Source organism: Lacerta agilis, chromosome 1 (assembly GCF_009819535.1).
Source record: "Lacerta agilis isolate rLacAgi1 chromosome 1, rLacAgi1.pri, whole genome shotgun sequence".
NCBI lineage: Eukaryota > Metazoa > Chordata > Lepidosauria > Squamata > Lacertidae > Lacerta > Lacerta agilis.
The window spans coordinates 107,797,443-107,824,124 of NC_046312.1; the positions used below are offsets into that span (position 1 = coordinate 107,797,443).

At 41.2% G+C, this 26,682-nt stretch overlaps 1 protein-coding gene across 1 annotated transcript in view; it reads right to left on the minus strand.

Moving 5' to 3' along the window:
* STK39 (serine/threonine kinase 39) overlaps positions 1-26,682 on the minus strand; it is a 104,480-nt gene that overhangs the window by 2,241 nt on the left and 75,557 nt on the right. The window contains 3 exon segments of the mRNA XM_033166499.1: positions 4,536-4,600; positions 11,454-11,522; positions 14,528-14,580. Of these exon segments, the coding sequence (XP_033022390.1) occupies positions 4,536-4,600; positions 11,454-11,522; positions 14,528-14,580 (187 nt within the window).

Here is a 26,682-nt window from a genome sequence, read left to right on the forward strand (position 1 = left end):
CATCTCCAATTATCGTTAATTGGAAATCTTACGCTTTTTGTTTCTGTTTTGGAAATGTGACCTGGAGAATTTTTTTGAGCTCATCATAAACCATCCACCATAATTTTTGGGCAAGTTTACACTGCCACCACATATAGATAAAGAATCCCTCAACCTCTGAGCATTTCCAGCATATGTTAGACCCTTGTCTGTACATCTTAACAAGTTTGCTGAGGGGTGAGAACTATGTTTATTTTTTTTTACAGCTGTCATTGCCTAATACAGACCAAGGAGCGAAATATCTCTCTTGTCTTAAGTTCAACCAAGCAGCCTTTGGCCTCTATCGCAGCAAGGATTTACTGTATATACTTGAGTATAAGCCTAGTTTTTAAGCACATTTATTGTGCTGAAAAAGCTGCCCTCGGCTTATACTAGAGTGAGGCGGGCGGTGGGGGCGGCAAGAAAGAAGCCCTTTCTCTCCAATCGTGCCGCCACCCGCTCTCCCCAGTCAACCATTCCTTAAGAAGTGTACAAGAACGGTGGTTCTTTACTCTCCCCAGGCAGCTTGTTCCATTCCTGAACTGCTCGCATAAATGCAAACTTGGCAAAGGAGGAAGAGGAAGGAGCAGCCCAAAGGGCTGCTTTCGGGCTGCTCATTCCTCCTCCTCCTCCACAGCGGCAAAGGTGAACCGGCTTATACTTGAGTCAATAAGCTTTCCCAGGTTTTTGTGGGAAAATTAGGTGCCTCGGTTTATATTCAGGTCGGCTTATACTCGGGTATATACGGTATTCGTGGTATACCCAGTGCTATTTTTCTAGAAAAAAAGGTGCCGGAACTCACCATGAACGCCTCCCTTGTTCTCTTAGAATGGCAATGGCGCCCACCTGAGAGGTGCCGGAACTGAGTTCCAGCTGAAAAAAAAGCCCTGGGAATATCCTACTCCTATTCCTACTTTCTAACACCAACAAGTGTTAAGAAAACTCTTGCATGCTAATGTTCACTGCCAAAGGGGTATCTACAAGAGTGGGGGGTGTAGCTTGAATCACGGCACCTGAATGGGTAGCAGGAGGGTTGGATCTGTGTGTTTATGAGAAAAAGCTTTAGTAGTTAAACCAGGAATAGCCAACATACAGCCCACAGCATCTGAAACGCACCAGCTCCCATCAGCTTCAGCTAACGTGATCAATTGTCAGGGACAATAGGCATTGTAGTCTAATGACAGCTTGAGGGTATTATGTTGGCTACTCCTGCTGCAAAACATTTTCTTTATGTTTCAAAATGCAAGACCTTTAAATATGCAGTATTGGACTTCTCCCCTGTTCCAAGCCTGCCCTAGCCAATTTCCTGGAAAATGCAACAGGGCTAATGTGGCTGACCTTCATTAACTCAAGTTCGTGTTTATTTTATCAAGATGTGATAGATCTTTGAATCAATATTACTAATTAAAACAACAGCTTGGAGACACACACTCCCCTCTCCCTATTGAGGGCAAGCTGAAAAAAAGCCACAGTTGTCCGACATTTTAAATCAGCAGAGACTGATACTTTTGTCAAGAACATAAATTTAGCACTTCTGCAATTAACTACCCTGTGTCAATGATCCCAAGTGTTAACATGTCCTAATCATTCTGTGAATATATTCGTTTTAAGCCATTCTGGAATAGGCTTCATCTATTTCAGGCAGAAAAGAATTTTGTTGTCTTTTTTTTTAAAAAAAAAACAACAACAAACTTTTTTGTTATTATCTTATTGAAATATCAATACAAAGGTAAAAGAAGCAAGAGTATATATTAAACAAATTTAAGTTTTTAAAAAACACCTCGCCTGCCTAAAGAAACAAATGTCTCTTATTGGATGCCTAAAACAGAGGAAGAATCACAAGGGGGATTCTGAGAGCCCTGCAGTTCACATTAAACTCCCAACTATCAGGGCTTCAAAGGGACACATCACCTGACATCACTATGACATCAGGTGATTGTCAGGAGTGGCCCCGCCCACCTGTCAACTTTGGCTTTCCAGGGGTAGGAGGAGATAAAAGATCTGGCCCTCCAATCAGAAAAAGTTTCCCATCCTTGGTCTACGTCAGCCTTTTTTAACCTTGGGTTTCCAGATGTCATTGGACTACAAATTCCATCATCCCTGACCACTGGTCCTGCTAGCTAGGGGTGATGGGAGTTGTAGTCCAAAGTCATCTGGGGACCTAAAGTTGAGAGAGACTGATCTAGATAGACAATCAACTGCATTCAGGTGCAACTGGAGTCGACCAGCCTGTACACACTCTCTCAATTATCCTACGAAAACACTCCTGTACCTCTGCATCTGTGGAGGGCCTCTTGAGAAGATGCCTTACAGCCGCCTCAATCAGGCCAGGCAGCAATACCTGCTTCCCCACAGAAGCATTAATTGCTCCCTGGACCCACTTGCCCAGAGCCTTCCAGCTAGCTTTCGTTAGTGAAATGTGTGTGATTACAGCAGCCAAGGTTCCTTAACATTTTGGTACTTGAATTCATGTTACGTGTAAAATTGCAATAATTGCTTGCTTGCTTGCTTATTTATTTATTTATTTATTTATGAATGAATGAATGAATGAATGAAATCCTTATTTGGGAACAGACCATATAGTAGAAGCATAGTACTTTCCGTGCTGCTTAGTGGCTCACCATTTTTAAAATAATAAATAGTTCCTAACTGAAGAGTTTCCTCCCAAGCACTGTTTCCTAAATGAGACCATACATTACCCCACAAAGCCTTATAGAAAGGAAGCATCTGGAAGTAAGTTGTGTTTCTTTTGCATCTAAATTGCAACCCACCATAGTTTCTGCAGCACTTATCTTCAGAGCCCAATGTAGACAATACCTTTTTAAATGCAGAAGCACTGCATTTATGCAAATAAATGAAGTACATTATTGATTCCAGGAGCTGAAAGGAGGTCTTTTTGTACAGAATGTAATACAGAAGCACATCCAAAAATAAACGCTTTTTACTGAAATCTACTCATTGCAAGCTTTAACTGTGGCTGCTACTCCACCACAATCCCCCTTTTCAGCATCTAAGAACTGCACTAAATTCTGAACTGTATGTAATCGCTAAGACAACTGTTCCTACATCATGGCTTCATGTTTATCTTGAGTAACCTGAACGCCACCCATATTACGTTTATAGCCCCGACAAACCAATTACATCTATGGTTCACTGGCTCCCAAACACAGCCTTGGCATAAATGACTGTTATTGTGATTTGATGGCTTTGTATGACAGCCTCTCACCTGGGCCATTCTACAGTTGCTTCCTTTCACATGTTGCAGTTATCTTTCACAACTAAATAGATCTTAGTCAACTGGCTCCACCACAACGCTTCTTTAGAACAATCATCGCTGCGATCCATTTTAAATTACTGGGTATATATGTGTTAAAGCTACAATATTAGAAGATAGGAAAACAGTTTTCAGCTCCATGTTTCCCAGTTTGGTTCCTACAAAATGTATCGCTAAAAATGGTGGCTTGGCAGCAGGAACTTTTTACCTGCACAACACTTTTTCTGGCAAGTGACCCATGAATTCTCCAGTTTTGCTGATAAATCTCACTTGTTTGTTTCACTCCCCCATTAGCCCCATAGTATTGAATGGAGTGGTGGGGGGTCTGGGATAGGGGAGAATCGCTCACAAATGGAGAAACTCCCCACATCAGGTAGGTCCATCCACTTCCCTAATAGCTGTCCGCAACCCATCCCAAATTGTTCAGAAGGGTCCTCTGGAGAGGCTTTTTGAAGTGGCTGCAGAGGGACGGAGGGGAAGGCAAACTTTCCTTCTATGAACCTCCTTAAGTTAACTTATCTTACAATCCAAGCCACTATGCACCAAGGAAGGAATTGATACGTTTAGCTGCAAGTTTACGAACTTGGAGAATTAGCAGTGCCCGTGCAACTGTGAAAGGGCATGCTGTGTCAGAAGTGCAAACCACCATTTCATCCGACTAAACATGTGGTGCTGGCATGCTATTACTGCACTCTGGATCTCAGGAACAATGCAGTGCTTATTGCAATTCAAGCACCGCGCTGTTAACACAGAACAACGGCAAGTCCCCTCCACGAAGAATACTTCAGATTCTGCTCTTCTTTATAGAAAATACTGTAGAGCCATTGGTTCAGTTGGTCCCAATCAGAAAGCCTTGGCTATTTTCCTAAGCAATAAACCTGAGACATCAATAGTCGCTTAACTTCAAGAGCAGCTGTTGAGTCTCTGGATACATATACCAAGTATTTTTGTGGGGTTTTTTTTTTTTTTGCACAATTAAGTAGTGCTGTTTTCTGCAAATTATCCTTTCCAGCTAGTGAATTGTGTGTGTGTGTGTGTTTTGTTTTGTTTTTAAAAAGACCATTAAAACTGTTTTCTGCTTTCCTGTTTCAGCTTGTGTAGGGTAATAAAATGTTGAAAAGGTCAATGTTCGGTGCAGAGAGGCAGCTAATAAAGCACTAGAAATTAAGAAGACCTGGCTCAAAAGATCAGTAATTGTTTTCTATTTATTGCATTACTTTATAAACCACAGTACTGTACTTACCAGCTTAAAGGTTAATGTTTTCAAGGCCTTGGGATCATCTACTATTTTTTGTAAATTAGCAGCAACTGAGGAAAACAAAGCATAGTAAATGGAGTACACAGAAAGCAACATGGTATAGAGTTAATCATTGAATACATTTATTCAGGAGAAGCAGAATGGTGTACTTGTAAGAAGCTGCACCCCAAATTACACAAAATTTCACTTGAATGCAACAGATGCATGGGAAGCACCTGCTCTATTTCCTTGTGTCCTAATTTAATATTTGTCCTCTGTAGATGGATCCTCATGCAAAAAAAAACATTACAAAATTTCATCTCGATATGGTTTCTGTTCTAACGTTTTCACAGAGCTTGTTTTGCAGGGACCAGGACTTAGAAAGGCGGGAAAATATATATTATATTAGTTGCACACTTGCACTCAACTTCTGAAGACAATGATAATTTAATAGTCATTTCAACCCAGCATATTAAGTGGGTAAACAGAATGCTATTTATAGCTTTAAAAAGAGAAACAACAGGGTAGTAATTAACACACAACCCACAAGACCATCATTTTCTGTAGGAACGCAAGTTTTAAAAAAAGATCTATATAGCCTAGTTTTCTTGCTAAGTAGTAGAAGAAATAGATTTATTTTTTAAGGGGAAAGTGTGGGTCTTTCTTCCCACCAAGAAGAGGTCTGAACTTTATATATTCTAGAAGCAGAAAAAGAATAAGTCAGCTGGCACCTTCTGACTCCAGAGTCAACAGCTTTTTTCTATTCAATGCTAATCCCAGGAGGTAAACTTTCATTTTATCTCGTGACCCACCAAGTTGAATTTAGCTCACCTGTCACGGCTGGTGCCCCACCACCAACTTCACTACCCTTCTGTTGCTGTCAGCTGCCTGGTATGGTGAAGATGGGTGGTGTTGATACCGTTTTCTAGCACCTAAAATACATGGCCCCTGGACTGCACTTGTCTTGGTCAGTTTGAAGAAATGTACATCTGCTCTAAGAGTAGTGTATGGTATCACAAGTGGCATTCCAGTGGCAAGTTCACCATCACCACCACTGCCCTAACAGCATTTAGGAATATACTTATTAGAAAATGCTTGTGAAAAGTATTTGCAAATGTTACAGTAGCAACATGATGCAAACTTTGCAACCAGGATGCTTCAGGCAGCATGGTGAATACTGAACTTGATGAATACATGGTGAATACAATCCAGCCTGAGCTTGATCATATGCAATCAAATACTCTTAAGTCACAAACACTGTTTGCTTTTAAGTGTCATTGCTCCCTTCCTGTCCCTTCTGTTTTAACGCAAACAGTAATTTTGTTCTCTGGCTATTACAAAAACATCAGTGCGTTGACAATCATTTCTTATTGTAATTCTGTTTCTCTTCTAGTTATTTATGTGCTTACATAAGCAATCCGTCACTCTTTATTATGATAAAATGGGCAAATGCTGTGCAACTACCATCATCCCTGACCATTGGCCATGATGGTTGGTAGTGATTGGAACTGGAGTCCAACAAAACCTGGTTAGTCCCACTCACGTCCCCCAGTGATAAATTCAAGCATCCATCAAAAAGTAAGTTGTGCCACATGGGTTTTATGATATGTAAAAACAAATTAGAGTGAAGAAACAAATAGAGATGCAACGTTCCTGGTGTGAAGTCTCACATTTAACAGTACCTAGACCTCATCCTCCCAAATCCTTGGGAAAATTAGCCACTCCAGAAAGAGGCAATAGAGACAGACAATGGACAATGACAAGACGGTAGCTCCTCCTCTACTCTGTGTTTGATTGTGAGCAATCCCCACTCCTGTAACTTCTGCCCATTACTGGGAGTTATTTAAGAGTTCAACAGGCTTGGCTAGGCTGTTCATGTTTTCAATGGTGAGCATAAGGTATAGCCCAGCTTTAAAAGTATGAAGAAATCACTGGAAATTACTTCGTGTTCTTTGACAAGCATTTTAAGATACTTATTTCTGCATTGATCTGATGCCATTACTATGTTAATTTTGACATTTGAAAGCCGTTGGTTCATTAAACCTGCTGCACTGCAAGAGTGGAAGGCACTGAATTTGTGATTAACTAGTTTCCAGAATAACTCAAATCAGTCAGCCTTTATCCAAAGTTGTCTTGAAAAGAAGGATCCCAGCTGAGGCAGCACTAGGTGAAGAAAAGCAGTACTCTCACCAAAGAACAGGGCCACAGTGGGTCCAGATTAGAGACTGACAGAATGAGAATGCCTTGGTTCAAGTTTTTTTTTCTGAACTGGGGTGGGAAACTTCACAACATTCCAGCTTGAGCACAATCTGCAGAACTTGTAGTCAACCAAGTTTTACTCAAAGTAGGCATGCTGAATATGTCTATGTTAGGGCCATTCATTTCAATGGGTCTATTCTGAGTAAAACCTACTTGAATATTACCCATGGATATTGAATGATTAAGGAAGTTTCCATACAATACTGGAAGTGCCTTGTGCATTTTCTCATGCTCACATGTCATAATAAATCTGTTAGTTGTCAAAGGTGCCCAAACACTCTTGTGCTGGCTACAATTCAGACCAGTGGCGTAGTGTGGAGGAGCCACAGGGGTGGTTGCCCTGGGAGCAAAATTGTTAGGAGCACAAAATTTCAACACCCAGTGCTGCCTCAATACAGCTGTGGGCTCCATTGAAAATGGCTTCTGCATGTGAACCTGGAAGTGACCTCTCCAGACAAGGAAATGACTCTTATCATCTCTATGGCTGTGATCTCCTGGGTTACACAGGTGCAATTAGACAATTAAATGTGCATGTGTACTCCATCCGTTGCCCAGCCACCCAGCGCTCCGGCGGCCCCGGGCTCTGGTAACCCACGCTACGACCCTGGTTCAGACTCTCCCACAGCCCACATTCCACGTCAATACACACAAGAGAGGCTCAAAAGGCAGGTTTGCAGTCATGGGAGAACACTTGAAAAACATACACAGTACAGCATAAAGTATTTGTGTGGGTTCTTAAAAATCAAGGTGTGCCACTTCATACTAGACTGGCAGTTATCAATCACTGCCTTCATTGTCAACATCTACCATCACTTTCATGAAACTGACTATTGAAGAAAGATCAAGCAGAAGCTCTGACAAATTTCAGTCCTTATATTTTAATCAAAACAGGAAATGTTATTTGACAACCAATTCCTGTTAACTCAAGGTATCTCCCCTGGAGAAACTACTTTGGGTTTGAAACACGATACCTTTGTTTTGAGATAGGATGCAATGGCAGATAGAGGTGCAGATCAAGGGAACGCCTGCAAGTAATTCCTGCAAATTGCAATGTCAGTTAACTGTTAAGAAGAGAAGCCACACTTGCTCAGAAACACCATAAGGTTAAAAATAACCTCTGATGTTCACAAGTGCAGACACACATTCCTGTATTTCAATCCTAGTTCTGAGCAGAACAACAAAAAGGGTCAAATGGTTTCCCTCCTGCATTGATTCGCTGCTCAAAATGGTCACCTGCCACAGCAGCTTTTCCTTTAAAAATAAAAGCTGTGAGATTGTTACAGGGGGATCTGCTGTCCAAAATTTAGTTTGGCCCCCAGTTACATTATCATATTTTATCTGAGGAATACTAAAGTGAATCCTAGTGATTTGTGAATGAGGTTTTGAAGGACAGGAACACACAATGTGGAGATCAAGAATAGGTGGGGAAATTAACATTACTATTTTATCCAAGAAGCAACTTGAAGAAAGGGACGCAGGTGGCGCTGTAGTCTAAACCACAGAGCCTAGGGCTTGTCGATCAGAAGGTCGGTGGTTCGAATCCCTGCAATGGGATGAGCTCTCATTGCTCGGTCCCTGCTCCTGCCAACCTAGCAGTTCGAAAGCACGTCAAAGTGCAAGTAGATAAATAGGTACCACTCTGGTGGGAAGGTAAACAGCATTTCCGTGCACTGCTCTGGTTTGCCAGAAGTGGCTTAGTCATGCTGGCCACATGGCCCGGAAGCTGTATGCTGGCTCCCTCAGCCAGTAAAGCAAGATGAGCACCACAACCCCAGAGTCGTCCACAACTGGACCTAACGGTGAGGGGTCCCTTTACCTTTTAACAAATACAAAAGAAAAAGAAAAAGAAAAAAAAGACACAACCCAAAGCCTTCTGAAACAAGGATTGAGTCATGAAGTTTTGAGACAGAGAGTGCTTTGTGAAAATGGTTTCTATTGTGTTTTGTACCCCTGGCCATGCATGTTACTGTATCATGGCTTTCCTGCATCTTAACAATTCACAATGCATTAAGGAGCAGGATGGAAAGTTGCGCAAAAAGACATCTAAATTCAATCTTCAGCTAGATGTATGTATCAAGAGACGGAGGTGTAGAAGACAGGGAAATAAATAGGCAGGGAAAATGATGAAAGCAGAAGTGGCAAGTCTTCAGAAGCTTTACAATATTCTCCTGTGCTTTAACTACAAATGCCATTGCAAATTAGGCAGAGACTGTATGCAGACACTTTGATCTCTCTTTTAATATAAAACTGAAGCAAGCGACTTTTATATTACGAAGGCAAACCATGCCATGGATCAAGTCACTATGGGACTTTTCAAGAGAAAGAATACTGTTATTTTCATATCCTTAAGCAAATTCACTCTTATGTGTCTGACCAACCCAAATGAAGTGTGGCGAGATGTTATGTTAAAGTGCGCTATTTCGGTTAACCTTTCGTGCCTTTTTTTTTTAAAGCACATTGCGCAAAGACTAAACAAACAATTCTTCTTTACTCAAGTCTCACCAGAAGTCGATGTCATATAATATTTCAACCCCTCTTGGTTACCAAGTACAGAGTAAATTCAAAATGCAAAGCTTGCTGTACAAACTTCATAGGCTGAAGAGGGCACTGGAGAAAATTCCTTCAGTGATATTTTACATTTATTTTACACCAGAGATTTCCCAGTCAGCTTGTCAAAGTCAGTTGCCATTACCATCTTCGTTACCTATTCCTCTATACAGTGGTACCTCGGGTTACATACGCTTCAGGTTACAAACTCTGCTATCCCAGAAATAACGCTTCAGGTTAAGAACCTTGCTTCAGGATAAGAACAGAAATCATGCTCTGGCGGCGCGGCGGCAGCGGGAGGTCCCATTAGCTAAAGTGGTGCTTCAGGTTAAGAACAGTTTCATGTTAAGAACGGACCTCCGGAACGAATTAAGTACTTAATCAGAGGTACCACTGTATTTATATAGGTGGGGTGCTTAATCTGTAGCCTTCCAGATGTTTGTACGACTCCAGCTACCATCATCCCTGAGAACTAGGCCATGCTGGCTAGGGCTGATGGGAAGGACAGCCAGTCAACACCAAAAAGGTTTAAATTAGAACCAGAGGGCTCAATTTCTCATTTAAGTAATCAAACCTATGTCTAAACCAGTTGACTACAGGTGGTGGGGGAGGGGAGTCACCTGACTGATTAGTTTTCCACACATGAACATTTCACCCACGTACCAAAGTTAGGATCAGGAATGAAGGTTCTAACTTAAAAAGCGAGCACACTCATGACCCAACAGCTTTGGGGGGCAAATAGCAGGTCTGGTGTGTGCTATGGGACATTGTTCCAGATTCCCTCAATGAAGTACTTGGCTGATGCAATAGGAAGATAAAGGGGCAGAGGTAAATGCCACCTAACATCTTAAACCATTATCTTTCTGCTTCTGCAGCTTCGGAGTGTGTGTGTGTGTGTGTGTGTGTGTGTGTGTGTGTTTAGGTAGAGGTTGGATGGCCACCTGTCATGGATGCATTAGTTGAGATTCCTGCCTTGCAGGGGGTTGGAACAGATGGCCCTCCAAGTCCCTTCCAACTCTACAATTCTATAAAGCCTACTGCAAGATCAAATCTCACAAGGCTTTCACAGAACTTGAGAGTTTTGTCTGCACTTTGATCTGGTACACAGGCCGAGACCCTACATGCCCACAGACTGTCTCACCAGAGTGGCGCATGCTCTAATTATCTCCCACTTGGACTACTGCAACACACTCTACATGGGGCTACCTTTGAAGGCGACCCAGAAACTACAACTAATCCAGTATGCGGCAGCTAGACTGGTGACTGGGAGTGGCCGCCGGGACCACATAACACCGGTCCTGAAAGACCTACATTGGTTCCCAGTATGTTTCCGGGCACAATTCAAAGCATTGGTGCTGACCTTTAAAGCCCTAAATGGCCTCGGCCCAGTAAGTAAGGTTTTGGTGAGGAGTTATGTCAGTAAAATCAAGACGCACACACCAGTAAGCAAGTAGCTTATATGCATTTTGGCAGACACCGGGAATCTTCCCTCTTCAATGAGTTCATCCAATAGGCACTGTCTTTATATCAGAGGAAGTTGCACACTCTCTTCTCTTTCATTTGCTGGATCTCCTTCTCATGTCTATGGGGGACACTGGAGGGTTATGAGAACCATAAAGAAACCTCATTTTTCTTAGGAACAGGATGTTGGTGCCCAAAATATATGTTGGAGCCTTTTGTAAGGCCTAGTTCCGTGAACTCAGCCTGAAATGTTGTGGGGTGTTTTTCTTTTGGGGGGTGGGATCAGAAGAGAAGAAAACCTCCTACTTTTAGAAGCATATGCACAGATCCCAACACCACAGATACAGAAGAGTTCCAAATGAAGCTGAACATTTTATGTTACCAAACAAGCAAGAATTCCACCAGGAGGAAGAGATAATCACTGAAGCTTAATAAAAAATATCTTAGTTAAACCACACTGAAGTACCGTATTGCTTATTTACATTAGAAAACATGCTGAGGGTTCCCTTGAGAATCGATGGTAGTCAATGAAGTTTTGATAACACGGGTCCTTTTTGTGCAAAACCAAAGAATAAGAGAGGTTGTGAATGGGCCCTTATCCATTTAACCGTACTGAGTTACAGCAACAGTGTAATTTCAAAACGAAACATGATTTACCTATGACTACATCGTGGCCGTCAACCAGGCCTGCAGAGAACAGCTCTTGAGAAACGCCATCTGCTGTGTCTGTGTGGAACGTGAAATGAATATGTATTAGTCATAATTAAACTAGGGGTGGAGGTGGGAAACAAAACAAAACAAAAAATCAATAAGCCAGGGCAATTTGTTTTAAAAGTAGTTTTAATCTATGGAGGCCCATTACCAAAGGGTGCTTAAAACCAAAACTTATTTTCGTTAGAGGCACCATGTACTCCACCACTGATAGTTCACTCATTTTCTACACACATTCAAAAGCACAGGGTTAATTGTTTAACTCTTCACCAATCCTATAAAGCTCCTTTGTTTAAGCCAGTGGAATTCCTCCTCAGCCATGTACAGTAATTAGGTATCCACATTGTAATGAATGTGGGAAAGTTAAGGGGGCCTATGAAATAAACAGGGCCTGAGAGCCACAAGTTCTTTCTCCATCCCTCACTTTTAATAGAGCTTTCAGTTCAGGACACAAGGGGCAGCTAGACCCAAAATTCACGAGCAGCTTCGGAAGCAAGCATTTGCACTGGCTCGATGTAGAAGTGTTGCGGGGGGGGGGGGGGAGACAACGCTCTAAACAACTTTCTCCCCCTGCAAAGGATGGATACGATCCTGCCTACAGGTACTGAGTAGGTGTATAAGACTTCCAAGATCTGTGTAACCCTTCAATGCTATGACATTTTAGTTATCTCAACTAAAAGTAACGTATTCCTGTATTAGGACCACAGTGACATGGCAGCACTTGATGCCACAGTAAATAAAAAAAACCTAAATGGATATGCAAGGAGAGAGACATGTGGACAGCTGGGTCTTTTAAGGAGTTTCCACCACAGAAGCTCTAGCAGCCATTTAAACACATGCTGCTGCTGCTGTATTTCCCCCCCCCCCAGTGACTTATGCCTTCAGCCCTCAGATTTGCTGCAACAAAAACTTCAAAAAGGAAAGCCCTGTTGAGTGCATCATTCTCTTTCGTGCAGACAATGAAGTCCAAGTTTACCGTTTACTTGGTGAAAAGGTTAAGCTTGAACAGCTTTGGATAAAGCCTTCCGTCGTAATATTTCGTATATTGACAGTGTTTAAGTTCATCAAGATGGCTTTTGGAAGTGTGTATGCTGTTAAGGCAGGCCTACAGTTTATGCAGTGAACGCAACCTGTATAGCTCAGTTAGATAGAGCATGGTGCTGATCATGCCAAGGTTGCAGGTTCGATTCCCATATGGGACAACTGCATATTCCTGCATTGCAGTGGGTTGGACTTGATGATCCTCACGGTCCCCTCCAACTCTACAATTCTAGGATTCTATGAACTGCCATGTGCAAACTGCTACTTCCCATCACAAATGCAATGTTCCAGGGTTTCCAGACACTGCACAGCATTGCTGGCATACTTACAGCAATTCTGTCTACCATTTAAAGGCAGATGCATGCTTTACATACTTGTTTCATCAGAACCAGGGTTTGTGATAAAGGACATGTGTTCTACAGAGAATGTGACTCTGTTCTTAAGTACTGCAAATGGCTTGACCATAGCAATAGACATTAGGGGTGCTGTATGGACCTCTGTAATAAAAGGGGGTCAATCCCCAGCCAGTATCTATCTTGGCCTGAATTACTGTATCACCACCAATTGCCATTATCACTCATAGTTAGCAGCACTAGAAGCAAATGTACTACAAAAAATACACCCGCTGTATCTTGGTGTTCACAAATAGAATTTTCTTACCAAAAACCTCTAAGGTTTCAATGTAGCTCCTGATACCTAAACAGTCCTAGTCAATCTATTTATATGCGACATTTTCCACATGAAAGGCAGCTTACAAACATAACAGCCTAAATAAAATACTCCTAATAGGTAAGCAAACTTGCAATCTCCCCACAGCCCTAACAATTCTATAAGTAACAATTCATTTTAAATATATTAAATAAAATTAAGTGAGCATAAAAACTTAACAACAGGCCGATTAATATCCAAAAATAGTCCTAGAAGTAGTGAACAGCAACTTGCAACCTCCCCACCCGACTTTTTCAGAAGATTCAAATGGCCTGAACCATCTTCTGCAGCCCCTCCCACTCTGAAGCAGTGGCCCAAAGAGACGTAGTTTGCACAATCTTAACAATACTGCCCAGGCCTTCACTGAACAGCTTAATTGGTAACCTGCAACTGTGGCATTGTGCAAGAGGCAGCATGGGAAAAGCTGTATGAGAAGATGACTGCCTTTTTAATAATCCAAGGAAGTGTGGATTCATGCATTGCAATGCCAGAGCCATTTTCTTACACACAGTAGTAAGAAGTAAAGAATTCTGATGACAGGAACAGTGCCATGCAGGCAAGTGGCCACAATGGCACTTGGGAGATGGCAGCTTTACACACAATGCAGCCAATTCTTCCTCGGCCCCGGGTCGCAAATGTGCCCATAATGAGAAGTCAACTGTGCTGAAGCTTAGTACCTAAGATGGTCCCATGTGGTGCCTTTGGGGCACATCGATAAGGAATCAGCACTAGGCGAAACATCCTGCAGAGATGAGAAGAGCTACAACGCTGCAGTGTCTCCCTGCAATTGAAACTGCTAGATTGTACCCTAGAGGGTCGGTTACTAGAATCTTCACTGCCAAGGCTCCCACACTCTTCATATTCTCCCCTGCAGTTAACAATTTTTACATAGCCATCATTTACTGGTATGCCACAGTAACTCATATGCTGTACAACTCTGAGGCCAGTTATCAGCAGGATTGCTTTGAACTGCGCACTTCATTACATTAATTTTCAGAGAGACTGACAGAGTGCTCTCTTTCTCAGTGTTTCCCCCCCCCTCTCTTTCTCTCTTTAGTATCCTCTATCTTGAACCAAAACACTCCACAACTATGCCACTAAAAATTTACACACTTGGCACTAGTTTTGTTTCAGTTAAGTAGCGTAATATAAAACATTTGGTTGGTACAAGCGATTTCACAGAGCTAATTTATATTAAACTATAAAGCAGAAATCAATTTCCGAAATACCATTTGGAGCCATAAAAGCATAATTTCAATTAAAAGTCTTACCTCTGCCTGGAGTAAACTCAAATCGTATGTCATTAAGTTCCTTTCTGGAATTCCTGGAGGGAGAGAAAAAAAAGGGGAGCCACGGTAAACACATCAAAATGTAATGAAGTGCAAGCCTTGTGCATTCCAAATGTATTCAAGCTTCATAAATAAGTTGCTATTAATATGTAGGCAGTATTTTGCAGTTTTATGGCCTTGTCTTTCCCCAAGTGCATCACAAATGCACAAGGGCATCAACTCAAGGGAAAACCCTGAAAAGGGGGGGGGGAGTTTAACCATATTGCATTTTTTTCAGATAAATCAAAAATTACACAGTTTTACATTCAGTTTTATGAGCACCTAATTTTTTTTAAAGAAAAAGGTATGGGAGAGAAATAAGTTTTGTTTTGTACCATGAAGAGTATAAATATAACTCAGCACTCTCTCCCTGAATAGTAAAGAGCTAGATTACAATCAGAAAACTCAATTCAAGTTCCTTCAAGTTTTTGTCTTGTATTTCTACCCTTATTTCTGAGAGCAACTGTGCTTATACACAAGCTTAGGGCGCAGGTGGGAAACCTGTGACCCTCCAGATATTGTTGCACTCCAAATCCCATCAGAATAGCCAATGGTCAGGAATGATGGGAGTGGTAGTCAAATAATATCTAGAAGGCTGAAGGCTCCCCACTCATACACCACGAATTCTATACTCTGCAACCATCATAAGGGGCCAAATCCACAACACTGTGCTGCCCCAAGAGCTTTCAGGCATTCTTTTGAGACTTTATTTTCACAGCATCACTAAGCTGAAGAGGAGTAAGGTTAAACGAGAAGAAAACAAACAAGCATTACAGAATCGAATTCAATGAGAGAAGTGCTATCTCTTGCCCAAACACTCAGTAGAGCATTTACAAGCATGCTTCAAAGCCAGCAAGTTAAGTTATTATTTCTCTTTCAGTTTTATAAGCTGAGCTTTCAACAGCAAAGCTGACAAAATTAGTCTGCACATCTGTTTTGAAAAATACTGCCCTTCTTATGTAAAGGGGAACTTAATACATAGGGCTGCCTCTGAAGACAGTTCAGAAACTTCAGCTACTGCAGAATTCAGTGGCCAGGTTGCTCACCGGAGGAAGACAGTTTGAGTATATTACACTGATCTAGTCTGACTGCTCTGGCTACCTATTAGTTTCCGGGCCCAATTCAAAGTGCTGCTTTTGACCTATAAAGCCTTAAACGACTCAGGACTACAATAACTCAAGAACCGCCTCTTTCCATATAAATCTACCCAAACCCCGAGATCATCTTCTAAGGCCCTTCTTTGTGTGCCTCCTCCCCGTGAGGTCCAGAGGGTGGCAATACGAGAACAGGCCTTTTTTGCAGTGGCTCCCTCTTTGTGGAATGTTCTCCCCAGGGAGGTTTGCCTGGCACCTTCATTTTACACCTTTAGGCACTAGGCAAAAATGTTCCCTTTTTAAAAGTATTTCTATTAAAGATTTCATGATTTACAAAAGTGTGTGGAATGTCTCTCTCTCGTATTTTTTCCATGTATCATTTTTACAAATCAGTTTCATTTGTTGAGACCAACTTTGGTTGATTTGATTGACGTCCTATGCCCTTTTGAAATGTTGGGGGTTGGGGGGGTTATTGGGTTGTTTTTATTTTGATTATATATTTTGTGGTTTTATATTTTGATTTTGTTCTGCGAACCTCCCTGAGACCTTTGGGTATAGGATGGTATATAAATTTAATAAAGAAATTTAAAAACATGTTTTTTAAATTAAGGAATGGGCTGCAAGAAATCACTTGATTTCAGCCTTGAGGTCACATATGTAAAATTCAACTAATCAACAGGACAATTCAGGGGTGGGGGTGTGAAAACCAGCTCACCTGGGGAAAAGTTGGATCACTGGGTTTAGCTATTTCCCAACAGTGTCCTTTACTATGGCTGCCCCTCACACCTGTGGGCACGTAGATTGCAGAAAGGCCACACAGTTAAGATTGGAAAGGCCATGGCTCAGCCGCAGACCACATACTTTGCATGTAAAAAATTCAAAGTTCAATCCACGGCATGTCCAGGTACACCTGAGACATACTCCCTGAACCCCTGGGGTACTGCTGCCAGTCAAGTGTAGATAATACTGAGGTAGGTGGATTAAGGCAGCAGCTTCCTGTGTTTCTGAAGTCCTGCTCCTGGGGACACATTTCATTGAGATAAAACCTCCTCTCCTCACCTTCCACTGAAAAAAGAAAAGGGTTTTGTGCATATAGACAGCCCCAGAGTAGCACGAGACTAATTTCACTCCTCTTCCTCAAGTCATAGTGACAGGTGTTTTGCTAGTACCATAAGAAGAAGTTCAGTAGCGCACTGATTTCATAACAGCTTTGTATGTAACGTATGTAAGGTATTAATTCTGGCAACCCCTTCTGGAATACGCCTGAAGGTGGGCAGGTAGTTAACATTAACATGTTTCTATTTAATTACATCATTAATTTTAACATTTTTGCTGAGTTCAGTGTCAATCTGCCCATGCAGGATAGAGCATGTTTAACGTGTGTGCCACACACAACGTAAACAACTTTATGTTCTGATAATGCGGCTAATTCTGCACTTCCACTTTCATATTGATTGACACTTTCCCATTTGTCAATAAAACAATCTCCTTTGCCCGAGGACAGAAGTGGGGGCATAGGGAGAGGAAAAAAGAAGACAGCCATCTCATTTTGGAAACAGCAAGTGGGCAAAGACCAGATACAAACATAATTGCTGTAGCGCACTTTTTTTCTCTCCTGGCGAATAGCTCAATCTGCTTGAAAAGCTAATAGCAGTGAAATGTGTTTTGCGGTCCATTATTCTTCTGTTCCTCAGCATGGAAACTGTAAGCAGACTCATATTTCAGTGTACCAGGCCATGAAGTCTTGCTGTGGGAAAACTAAATCCAACATCCAGGCACGCTCAGCCATGACTCAGAACTATTATCACTTGCTAAACACATATTAAGAAAATGTCACACAGTCACAAAAACAAGATCACGCAAGAACAACAAAAATGGATTGGCAAGACAACAGATACAACTTTTGCAAAATGAGCCCAGCAAAAGAAGTATCCAGCTGCTAAGTATAGCAGGCACGATTCAAAAGGTGAATTAATTTCTTGTTATCCCGTTCTTTAGTCAGACCAAATGGATACTGCATGGTGCAGTATTATGCAGCCAAACAACCATGCAGAACTGTTTCGATTAGTGAGAGGCAATAGTAAAGTTCATTTGCTGCCTTCAGTAGCTCCAACCATTAAACAGAAGGTTTCTTTTATTTTGAAGGGTGGAAAGTAGTAATTTTTCAGAGCCCACAGGAAGTATCAGATCTGCTCACAAGATGCTGGAGAGAGGGGGCTTTAGCTGAAAGCCCCATATATTCACTTGCATCTGGACTCACAAAGATGTCCCTATGAATATTAGGGGTGGAGAGAGAAGCAAATGGGGCTTCTTGAACCTCTCCTTACAATCTAAGAGACAGATATAAAGCTACTCTTAGTATGAGCCAATGCAATATGCAAAAACAAAAGAAAATATGACTTTGGATGCTGAAAGTGCAGCAGTATACATGCAGGTGTATAATGTGAGTTACTGAGCTGTCCAAAAAGGTACTGAGTTCGATTTACCTTAATAAATTGCATCAACCATTTATAGGTGATTAAAAAAAAGAGAGGGAGAAGTACTCAGCTGTTGAAAAAAATGGTCATTCACACAGATAAAACAAAAATTTAAACGTCTTACACCACAAAGTGCAATCCCTCAATGCAAAAATAAAAAATAAAAAATGCCCCTCAGTACTGTCCACAGAGAAGAGACTATTGACTGTAATTTGCAACTTATGGCTTCATGGAAATTAGGACCTCCTGCACAAACACTTGACTTATACTCTCTGTGGTACCCCAGAGTTCTGTTTTCACAATAATCTCTGACTTTGGTGTTTCTACATGCGTTCTGTATGCAAAGCGGACTTGCCAAGGCCCATAGTCAGGGTTTTAAGATCTTGCTTCCTAGGCTCTCCATTCTCTGGCACAACCCAAAAGCTAAACTGTTTGTCCAACAGCAGAGACCCTCTGGTACAGTCCACAAACACTGTTTTAACACAAAACACCACACCCACCTACCCAACTGAAGAGGAATTGTGGCAAGTGGCATCCCTACTCTCTCAAGACCGGGGAGAATATTGGTAGATGAGGATATCACAGTGTTTGTAGATCTCCAGATCTCTCCCTGTGTCCAGGAGGAGTTTTGGAAAGATGTTTGTTTCATCTGGATCACAATTCCCCTTTCGTTCTTTTTTGTACTCCTTGAGATAGCAGTTACAAGAAGTTACAAGAAGAGGCACCACTAATCAATGCACTGTGGCTAAGAAACAGGAAAGACGAGCCATGTACAGCTTGCAAAGGATGTGATAAAGGCCACTAAAGGGCACAGACAACAGAGGGACCAAGACTCCTTTCAGGGTAGATGAAGCTGAATGCAGATTTTAAGACAGACAAGTTTGGGCCCAGTGCGCAGAACATGTTGGTACAAGCATTAGGGAGGGCAGTGAATGCGTGGCCCTATGAGGGAGTCAAATGCAGCCTATGGGCAATGGATGGCAGAGAGCTATCCTGACTAGATGCTGCTGAGTGCCTTGTTGGTGCAATGATTGCTTAGCCAGTCGCACTCCTACCGGAACAGCAGAAGTTTCTGCCAAAATGTTACATGGCACAATGGTGCATGCAAGATCCATTTTGGCAACTACACCCATCTCCAATCCTTCTGTTCCCCAACATTCCTTCCATGGCCATAAATCTCAATACTGACTTCTTTACTGAAATTACTTAACATCTTCACACCCATGGGCAGCCATTTTTGTATTAATCTCATCAATTGAGACAGGTTGATCTTGGGATAAATGACATTTACAACAATGACTAAAAAAGGGGGAGGGTTGCCTGTAATTAGGAGGAAAATCTCTAGTGGACTGGATCAGAGGTGAGGGAGTGTGCCCGCCCCAAACATCCCTGGACACCCACATTCAGAGGGTGTGATGCTGGAATAGAGGCAATTCACCCAAAATTCATTGTATCTAGGCCCATATCATGCAGTCAATTGCCAGATTTTGTGTGGAAATTGACCATGTGAAATAAGCCTGAGTGGGCCGATTTTACAATGGTGGATTCTGTTCAGTACGGTATTTATTCCCCTGCACAGACAGCTAGAGACACCAGAGGTGAGACAAGCTGGCTCGCAATCCCCTCCAATGAGAGGTATCATTGGATCTGGTTGAATACAGCTTAAATACATAGTGCAAATTATTCTTTGAAAAACTACAGGAAAACCCTAAAAAAAATATATGATCCATTGTGTTCCCTTGTCTTTCCAAACATGATTTTCCTTCCCAGCTTCTAAAAATCCACTTGAAATGCAAGAGCAGCAAATAATATATTTCTTTTTCTATGTCTCTGGCAATACAAAGCTGAATAAAATTGAGTCTAAAAATGAGATTTAAACCAAGGTACATAAAACCCATACATACTTAAGAATAGCAGTGTTCTATAACAATACTCTGGCGTACTCTGGTCCATGGGGTCACGAAGAGTCGGACACGACTGAACGACTGAACAACAACAACAACAACAACATAACAATTATTTGGGCAAAGTGCTTATATTAATCATTCATTATTTAGAGAAGAGCCCCATTCTAAAATAATTCACTCAACAAGGATATAGTAGGAAATTACTTGCATAGTTCCATATCTATATAGTAAAATATTGGCTACCAGACAGCTGCATTATAATTCCTTATTCCAGCTTAATACCAAGAGTCTTACTGATTTTTGGTCATTTCGCTTTTTATAGACAGGCTCATTCATTCCCATTTTTAAATGGACTGAGTCCTCACACATAAAAATATCTAGAATTCGCATTCATACTTCAAACTGACAGGCTCCCGTGTACATCAGCACTTTTACTCGGTTCCCTTGTTATAATGATTTAGAATGTAACATTTCTTCCAGGGTAGTCCATTTTCCCAACCTCAATTTTATTTTGTCCCTTCCATAATCCCTTCCATACCCTGACCCTGTGCACTCTGCACGCTGCCTGTCCTTCCTCTATTCAGAGCATCTTTTCCTATACACAAACTTCACGGGACTGATAGTGGCTGGAATTACCATTCTTCCCTTCCAGAAAAAGATTGGTTCCAACCATATACCACACTATACATCTGGAGCAAACATACGTGCCTTGGTATGCAATCCAAGGCTGCAATCCTATGCACACCTACCTTAGCAGTAAGCCCCGAAGCAAAGCCTGCATAGGATTGTACTTCATGGCCTCAATCCTAAACTTTAAAATGGCAAGTCTTGCTGAACTCAGTGTGACATACATCTGGGCAAACACTCTGCAGATCAGACTATGGCTGAAGACATTTCACCCTGCAACTGAAGTGCAAGCTTATTCCACTGTCATCTCCAGTTATGCAGATTTCCAGCATTTTGCAGTGGCAGCGCTTCAAAAATCCTCCAAGCCTGTTAAGGCTGCAGACAAATGTTGCATAAAGGGATGAGCATACACACCAGATGAAACTACCAGGCCACAATTGTCTCCAATTCTCATGGATGCCGTTTGCCTCCAACCTAAGACGTGCCATAATCTAGCATGGAGTCTTCATGAAATAAAAGCACCTGGGTTAATGTCTAATGTGGCGTACTTTCATTTCACTTCCCCAGCTCCTCATAAAAAGGGGGAAAGGGAAGAATTTCAGCTAACAGTATATAGCACAATGGCTGTGCTTGCCATTCACAACACTGACCTCTCTACAAGGGGAAAGTACTGTAAAATGCAAAAACAACATAGCCTCTAGCTGCTGAATACTACCAAACAGTACACAAACCAATAAACTCCTTCAGTGGGCTAATTCTACCTTTCTGTGTGGAGGCAGCATTTGCAATTTGTGTTTTTATTATCCAAGAGCTCTGGGTAAAATAAGTTGGGGGAAAGATCGCATGATCTCAACAGACAGAACCACCAATTAAATGTAAAGATATGTTTGCAGTTGCCATGAATCTCTACTCATTAACTCTCACTCAGCTGGAAATGAATCACCGCTGGGATTGAACCCATCAACAACTGGAGCCACAACACCTCAGGCCCAACGCAAATTCCTCCCTGTGCACACAGCTCTCTGCAATGCTCATGTGAAGATGCAGTTTTATACTTAGCTCTAGTTAGACCTAGGAGGATGAACGGAATAGCCTTTACAATTACACACCTAAGGAAAAGAAAATTCTTTTATAATCCCCACGCAACAGGGAACTGATGGTGTTCTCTAACAACATGCCTTTTGTGATGAATGTGAAACCATTACTACACACTGCGGATGAATTCACATGGCTACTTTACAATCATTGTGTTATCTGCTACACATATTAGGCAAGCTCCCCTCACATTCCAAGCAGCAGCTAATGAAAATATTTGATGGGAACTTACAAGCATATTTCTATGTATTCTAGCTACCCAGCATGTAGTATATAAAACAAATAAAACCGCAAATCCAGAAGACAGGCTTTGCAATGCAAACATGTCCATGGGCTAGACCAGGGATGGAGAGCCTCAGGCCCAAGAGACCAAATGGGGACCTCCAGGCCTCCCTATCTGACCCTCTGATGATGCAGGATACATCCCTTCTCCTCAGGCCACATCCTTCATTGGCCCTGTTTCACCCCACAAGTGGTTTTGCCTGGCTGGAATGTGCACACAAACTCTGATAATGCTTCTTGCCGGCCTGCCGGACTGGATGGATGGATAATGGAGGGTTCTGTGAGTCTGTGTAAAAACTAGCCTGTTGCACAAAGATGAAATTTACATCGATTGCTCTGCCCACTTTTGCTGCTGACCCCACACACAACGAGCACACAACCCTTGAAAGTCTGCTGAGAAGGGGTGTGGGGTTTGGGGTGAAAAGGTTCGCTGCAGCTCATAACACTAAACCATAGCTGCTTTTGCATATAGTGCTGAACCAATATCTTGTTCCAGTAGACTATGATATCATGACCTACAATTTTAAAGGCCTATAGCTAAATGTATATTAACACACTACCCTTTGGAGATTTTTTTGTGAGGGGGGGGGAACAGTGAGAAGCAAAAATCACTACCTCTTCCCACCGTTTCATATTTCTCCCAATTTGCAGAAGCTCTTGTAGAACACCGAAGGTTGAAATAATCTCACTCTTATTCTTCATCATCATTAGGCCCTTACAAAAATCCAGACTTTAATTTCTCTAAATTATCCACTTAAAATGATGGCTGTCCTCTGTGATTGAAGGTGGCAGATCGCCTGTAGATGTTATTGGCTTGCTGAACAGTGCTGAGATTCCATAACGCCAGTTTCAATATCATTTAGTTCTGCTAATTTCAAAAATGTCATTTTAAATCCGGTCACCCCAATTTGGCACAGTCATTGCCTAAGTATTCTCAACACCAGCGACTGTTATGATGAAAGCTATCAGAACACACCACCATCTCAAGTATGTCCAAAGTCTGTTGAAGATCAGTGGCATTGTTCCAAGGGCTCTTTGACCATGTTTCAAGATTTGAAATCACTCTGCTTGGAAAACGTGTGCAGGCACACGTGGTGCTTGCCTGTTCAAAGATGGTACAACTAAGTCAATATTCAGCATTCCTCAGAACAATCGGAGCAAGCATTGATAGGAGTTATGAAGTCAACTTGCTTCCAGTGTTTCAACCAGAGGTTGCAGTCTTGCATCCCCTGAACCAGTGAGCTTCTTCGCACATGAAAACCCACAAAACATTAATCTGCATTGAATCTGGAGACTCACTGGGAAGATGATGGGCATATTCTAACCTTTAAGGAATTAGACCTTGTTTGGGCATTAGAGTAAGATGTGGTCTCTTCAATAGAAACGAGGAATTTGATAGAAGACATTGCCTTCTCCCTAATGAGGTTCAAATGAGAACTCCCAATTTGCAGTTGCTCAAAATTATTCGACTTTCCATCTCCTGTGTGTGTACAGCCTGCATCTGTGAAAGAATTCTGACAGCAAGGGACTTCATACAAATTGGAATACATCCTGTCTTCCTCTTAATTTGGGCAAATAATATAAATATTATGGAATGGCCAGACCAATCTTTATGAACAGGCTGTGATTTGTGCCCATTCCCTGGGAAGATAGATTGATTCCTAAACCACTATGGGTAGCTTCGTGAGGGGAATAGGGGCCTCTGAGCATGTCTCTGCATCCTAAACAAACTAACACCTCCCAGAATTCTTTGGTATAGTACCACTTTAAACATATAAATTTATCTCCTGAGAAGGTGATGTCAAGCATATGTCAAGCATGGGTGGTCTGTGAAACCATGCCTCTGAATAAACCACCCAATTCCAGGGTGGATTTTATTTAAATCAAATCGATTTAAATCACTAGTCAGTAAGACTTGATTTAAATAATTTTTTTTACAGAAATACTCATTCTTGCTGGTATAATCTTAATATTTGCAACCAGATGAAGTTTTCATTTTTGGAATAATTTATCAAAAATTACTGGCTTGGTTATACTATTAGAAATACAAAGACAGATAATTATGAAATTATTGTGAGGTTTAATAAGTTAACTGTTTATATTTGGACAACTTTTCTGTTGTACTTTACTGGAAGGAGAAAAATAATCATTTCCTTAGTAACAATTTAAACAATTTATTTAACTACGGTAAAACAATAACATTATAGCATATGTATCCATGTTTGTTAACTAATGTGGTTAAACAATTTTTAAAAAAAACCAAAAAACCTTAGACTGAGTTTTAGCACACATGAAAAACTTAAAACAAATCCTTATTTCCTGATGAATAGCCTTTGGACTACAATGTAACTTAAATAGAAAACTATCTTTAGAAATATTTTTCCTCCAAAAGCATTTTATTTTAAAAATCAAATTTAAATTTTTTAAAAACCCATTTAAATTTTTAAAAATCTGATTTTTTTAAAAAAATAATCATTGATTTTTATCCACCCTGCCCAATTCTAAACCTCCTTCCCCCATATTTACGTGGATACTTCCTTCACCAAAAGATTACTGGCAATCACTGGTTGACAAACCCTGGTTGCCCAGCCTTCCACAAATGGCATATCCTGGCACTGGGGTGTCCTTTGTCCACAGAGTAAATCCTGATCCTTCCCTCGTCTGTCAAAACATATTCCATACTTACTAACCTTATTCCTCTCACAATAAGGCTATTGAGCATCCCTCTGTCCACAATCCAACATATTGTCTGAAGGCAGATGAGTTGGCAGGTCTGCCAACTGTGAGTGCTAGGATGGATGCCACCCAATGGGTTCCATTAGGGAAGAAAGGCAGGATTTGCACACTGCAGGAGAGCAATCTTTATCAGTTATGAAAGCTATTTGGCATTCTCTGCATGTACCCATGGGTGGAAGCTATGTACAACGCCTAGGGCATCTGCACTGCGATGCACTTGGATCAAATGGGAATGCAGCCAGTTTTTCCTATCATGGAAACGAGACAGCTATGTGCATGTGAAACACCCAAGGGCTCTGGCCCCAGCCTCGGCTCATGAGTAAGAAAATCAACTGAGGAAAAAATCTCTCCAGAAAAAAAATCCAACCTTAAAGGATTCATCTGACAGCTGCCTTAAATTAGAAGCAAGCAAGCTGAAGAAGGGGCTGAACACTCCAGTAGAAAGAAGCCAGCTCCAATTACCCATCCCTCCTGTTCAGCTCTTTCTTTCCTCCCCGCCCATCCCTCTCTCGCAATGCCAATCTGCCTCTAGCATCTCCTACTCTTGACTGCATCAAAATTTTCTGTATTGTTATATACACACACAGCATTTCTGAGGGGCGGCAGTGGGGAAGGAACAGTAATTTGGCTATAAATTACTGCTCTTGTAAGCTCCAGCTTCTCTTTCAGTTTTTTCCTAAACCTCTTTTATAATTGCATTTACTTTACTTCTTTTCATTATGGAAATAACTGACAAAAGTTAAGCATGGCCCTCATTATTAGGTAACGCTTGTGGGGGCAGGCTACTATATTAAGCCTCGAATGCTCAAAAAAGTTTTGCTCCCAAGAACCGAAGATGGGAAAATGCAAAATTAATCTTTTACAGTTCTCCCAACTTCTATTTCAAGGCTACTATAATGAGTTCACTGTCTCTCTGGGTGGTGATTTACTGATAGAGTGTCACAAAGTCAATTTTACTATAAGATATGTTATCATGGTTTGATTTAAGTTTTACTGTTCAGGGAAACCTTGATAAAAATGATGCAATACACCTAAACGCAAGATGGAGGGAAAGTCTTTGTAGAAGTAAGATCAAAGTGAACTGAAAATAACTTTGCATTAGAATTAACTTTCTAAAGTTTGCATTTTGACCATTTCGATTAAGCTGTAAAGAAGCAGTGTACATTTATCGTGCAACATGAATGTTATGCTGAAGTTTCATCATAAATGTCACTCGTTTCAGTTACTGCCAATAACTGCATCTCAGGGGCAGAGTTCAGAGGATCATATCTTAGAATCACCATTATCAACTGAGATATGAATAAGTCTTTTGACTGTACACACAGGTGGTTCATGCATCAAGCAATAAAATCATAGTTGAATTAACCATATTTTCCAAGTTTATTCAAACTGGAAAACCACGGTGAACAGCTTGGGAAAAAGCCAAGCTATTAGATCAGTTTAAAACTGTGGGGGAAATGTGATTTAATTCCATCTCTTCATTACGGTCAATGACCAGTAATGGGGACAAGGGGAATGCAATAGTATCACAGGTAAGTGAAACTACAGGGAGAATAGAGATGTTATTTTGGGCAGCAATTCAGACTCTGCTGAAACACATAGTTTTGGCCCCTCAAAGATCTCTTATCTCTTAACTATTTTCATAGTTTAAAAGGCAGTATATAAATAAAATAACGTATGCATGGGTCTGGATTATATTCATTATATGTAAATAAGTCCAACTCAGATTACACCAGGTACTTGGGGTATAATTAAAGCCATTAAAAAGGAACCTTGGAACTTGTCAACTGTACTCCAGGAATAGCTGTCTTAGTTCCTACAGCCAAAACAATCACTACGGTATATTCTAGCTGGAGTGTTCTGGATCTGTGAAAATACCA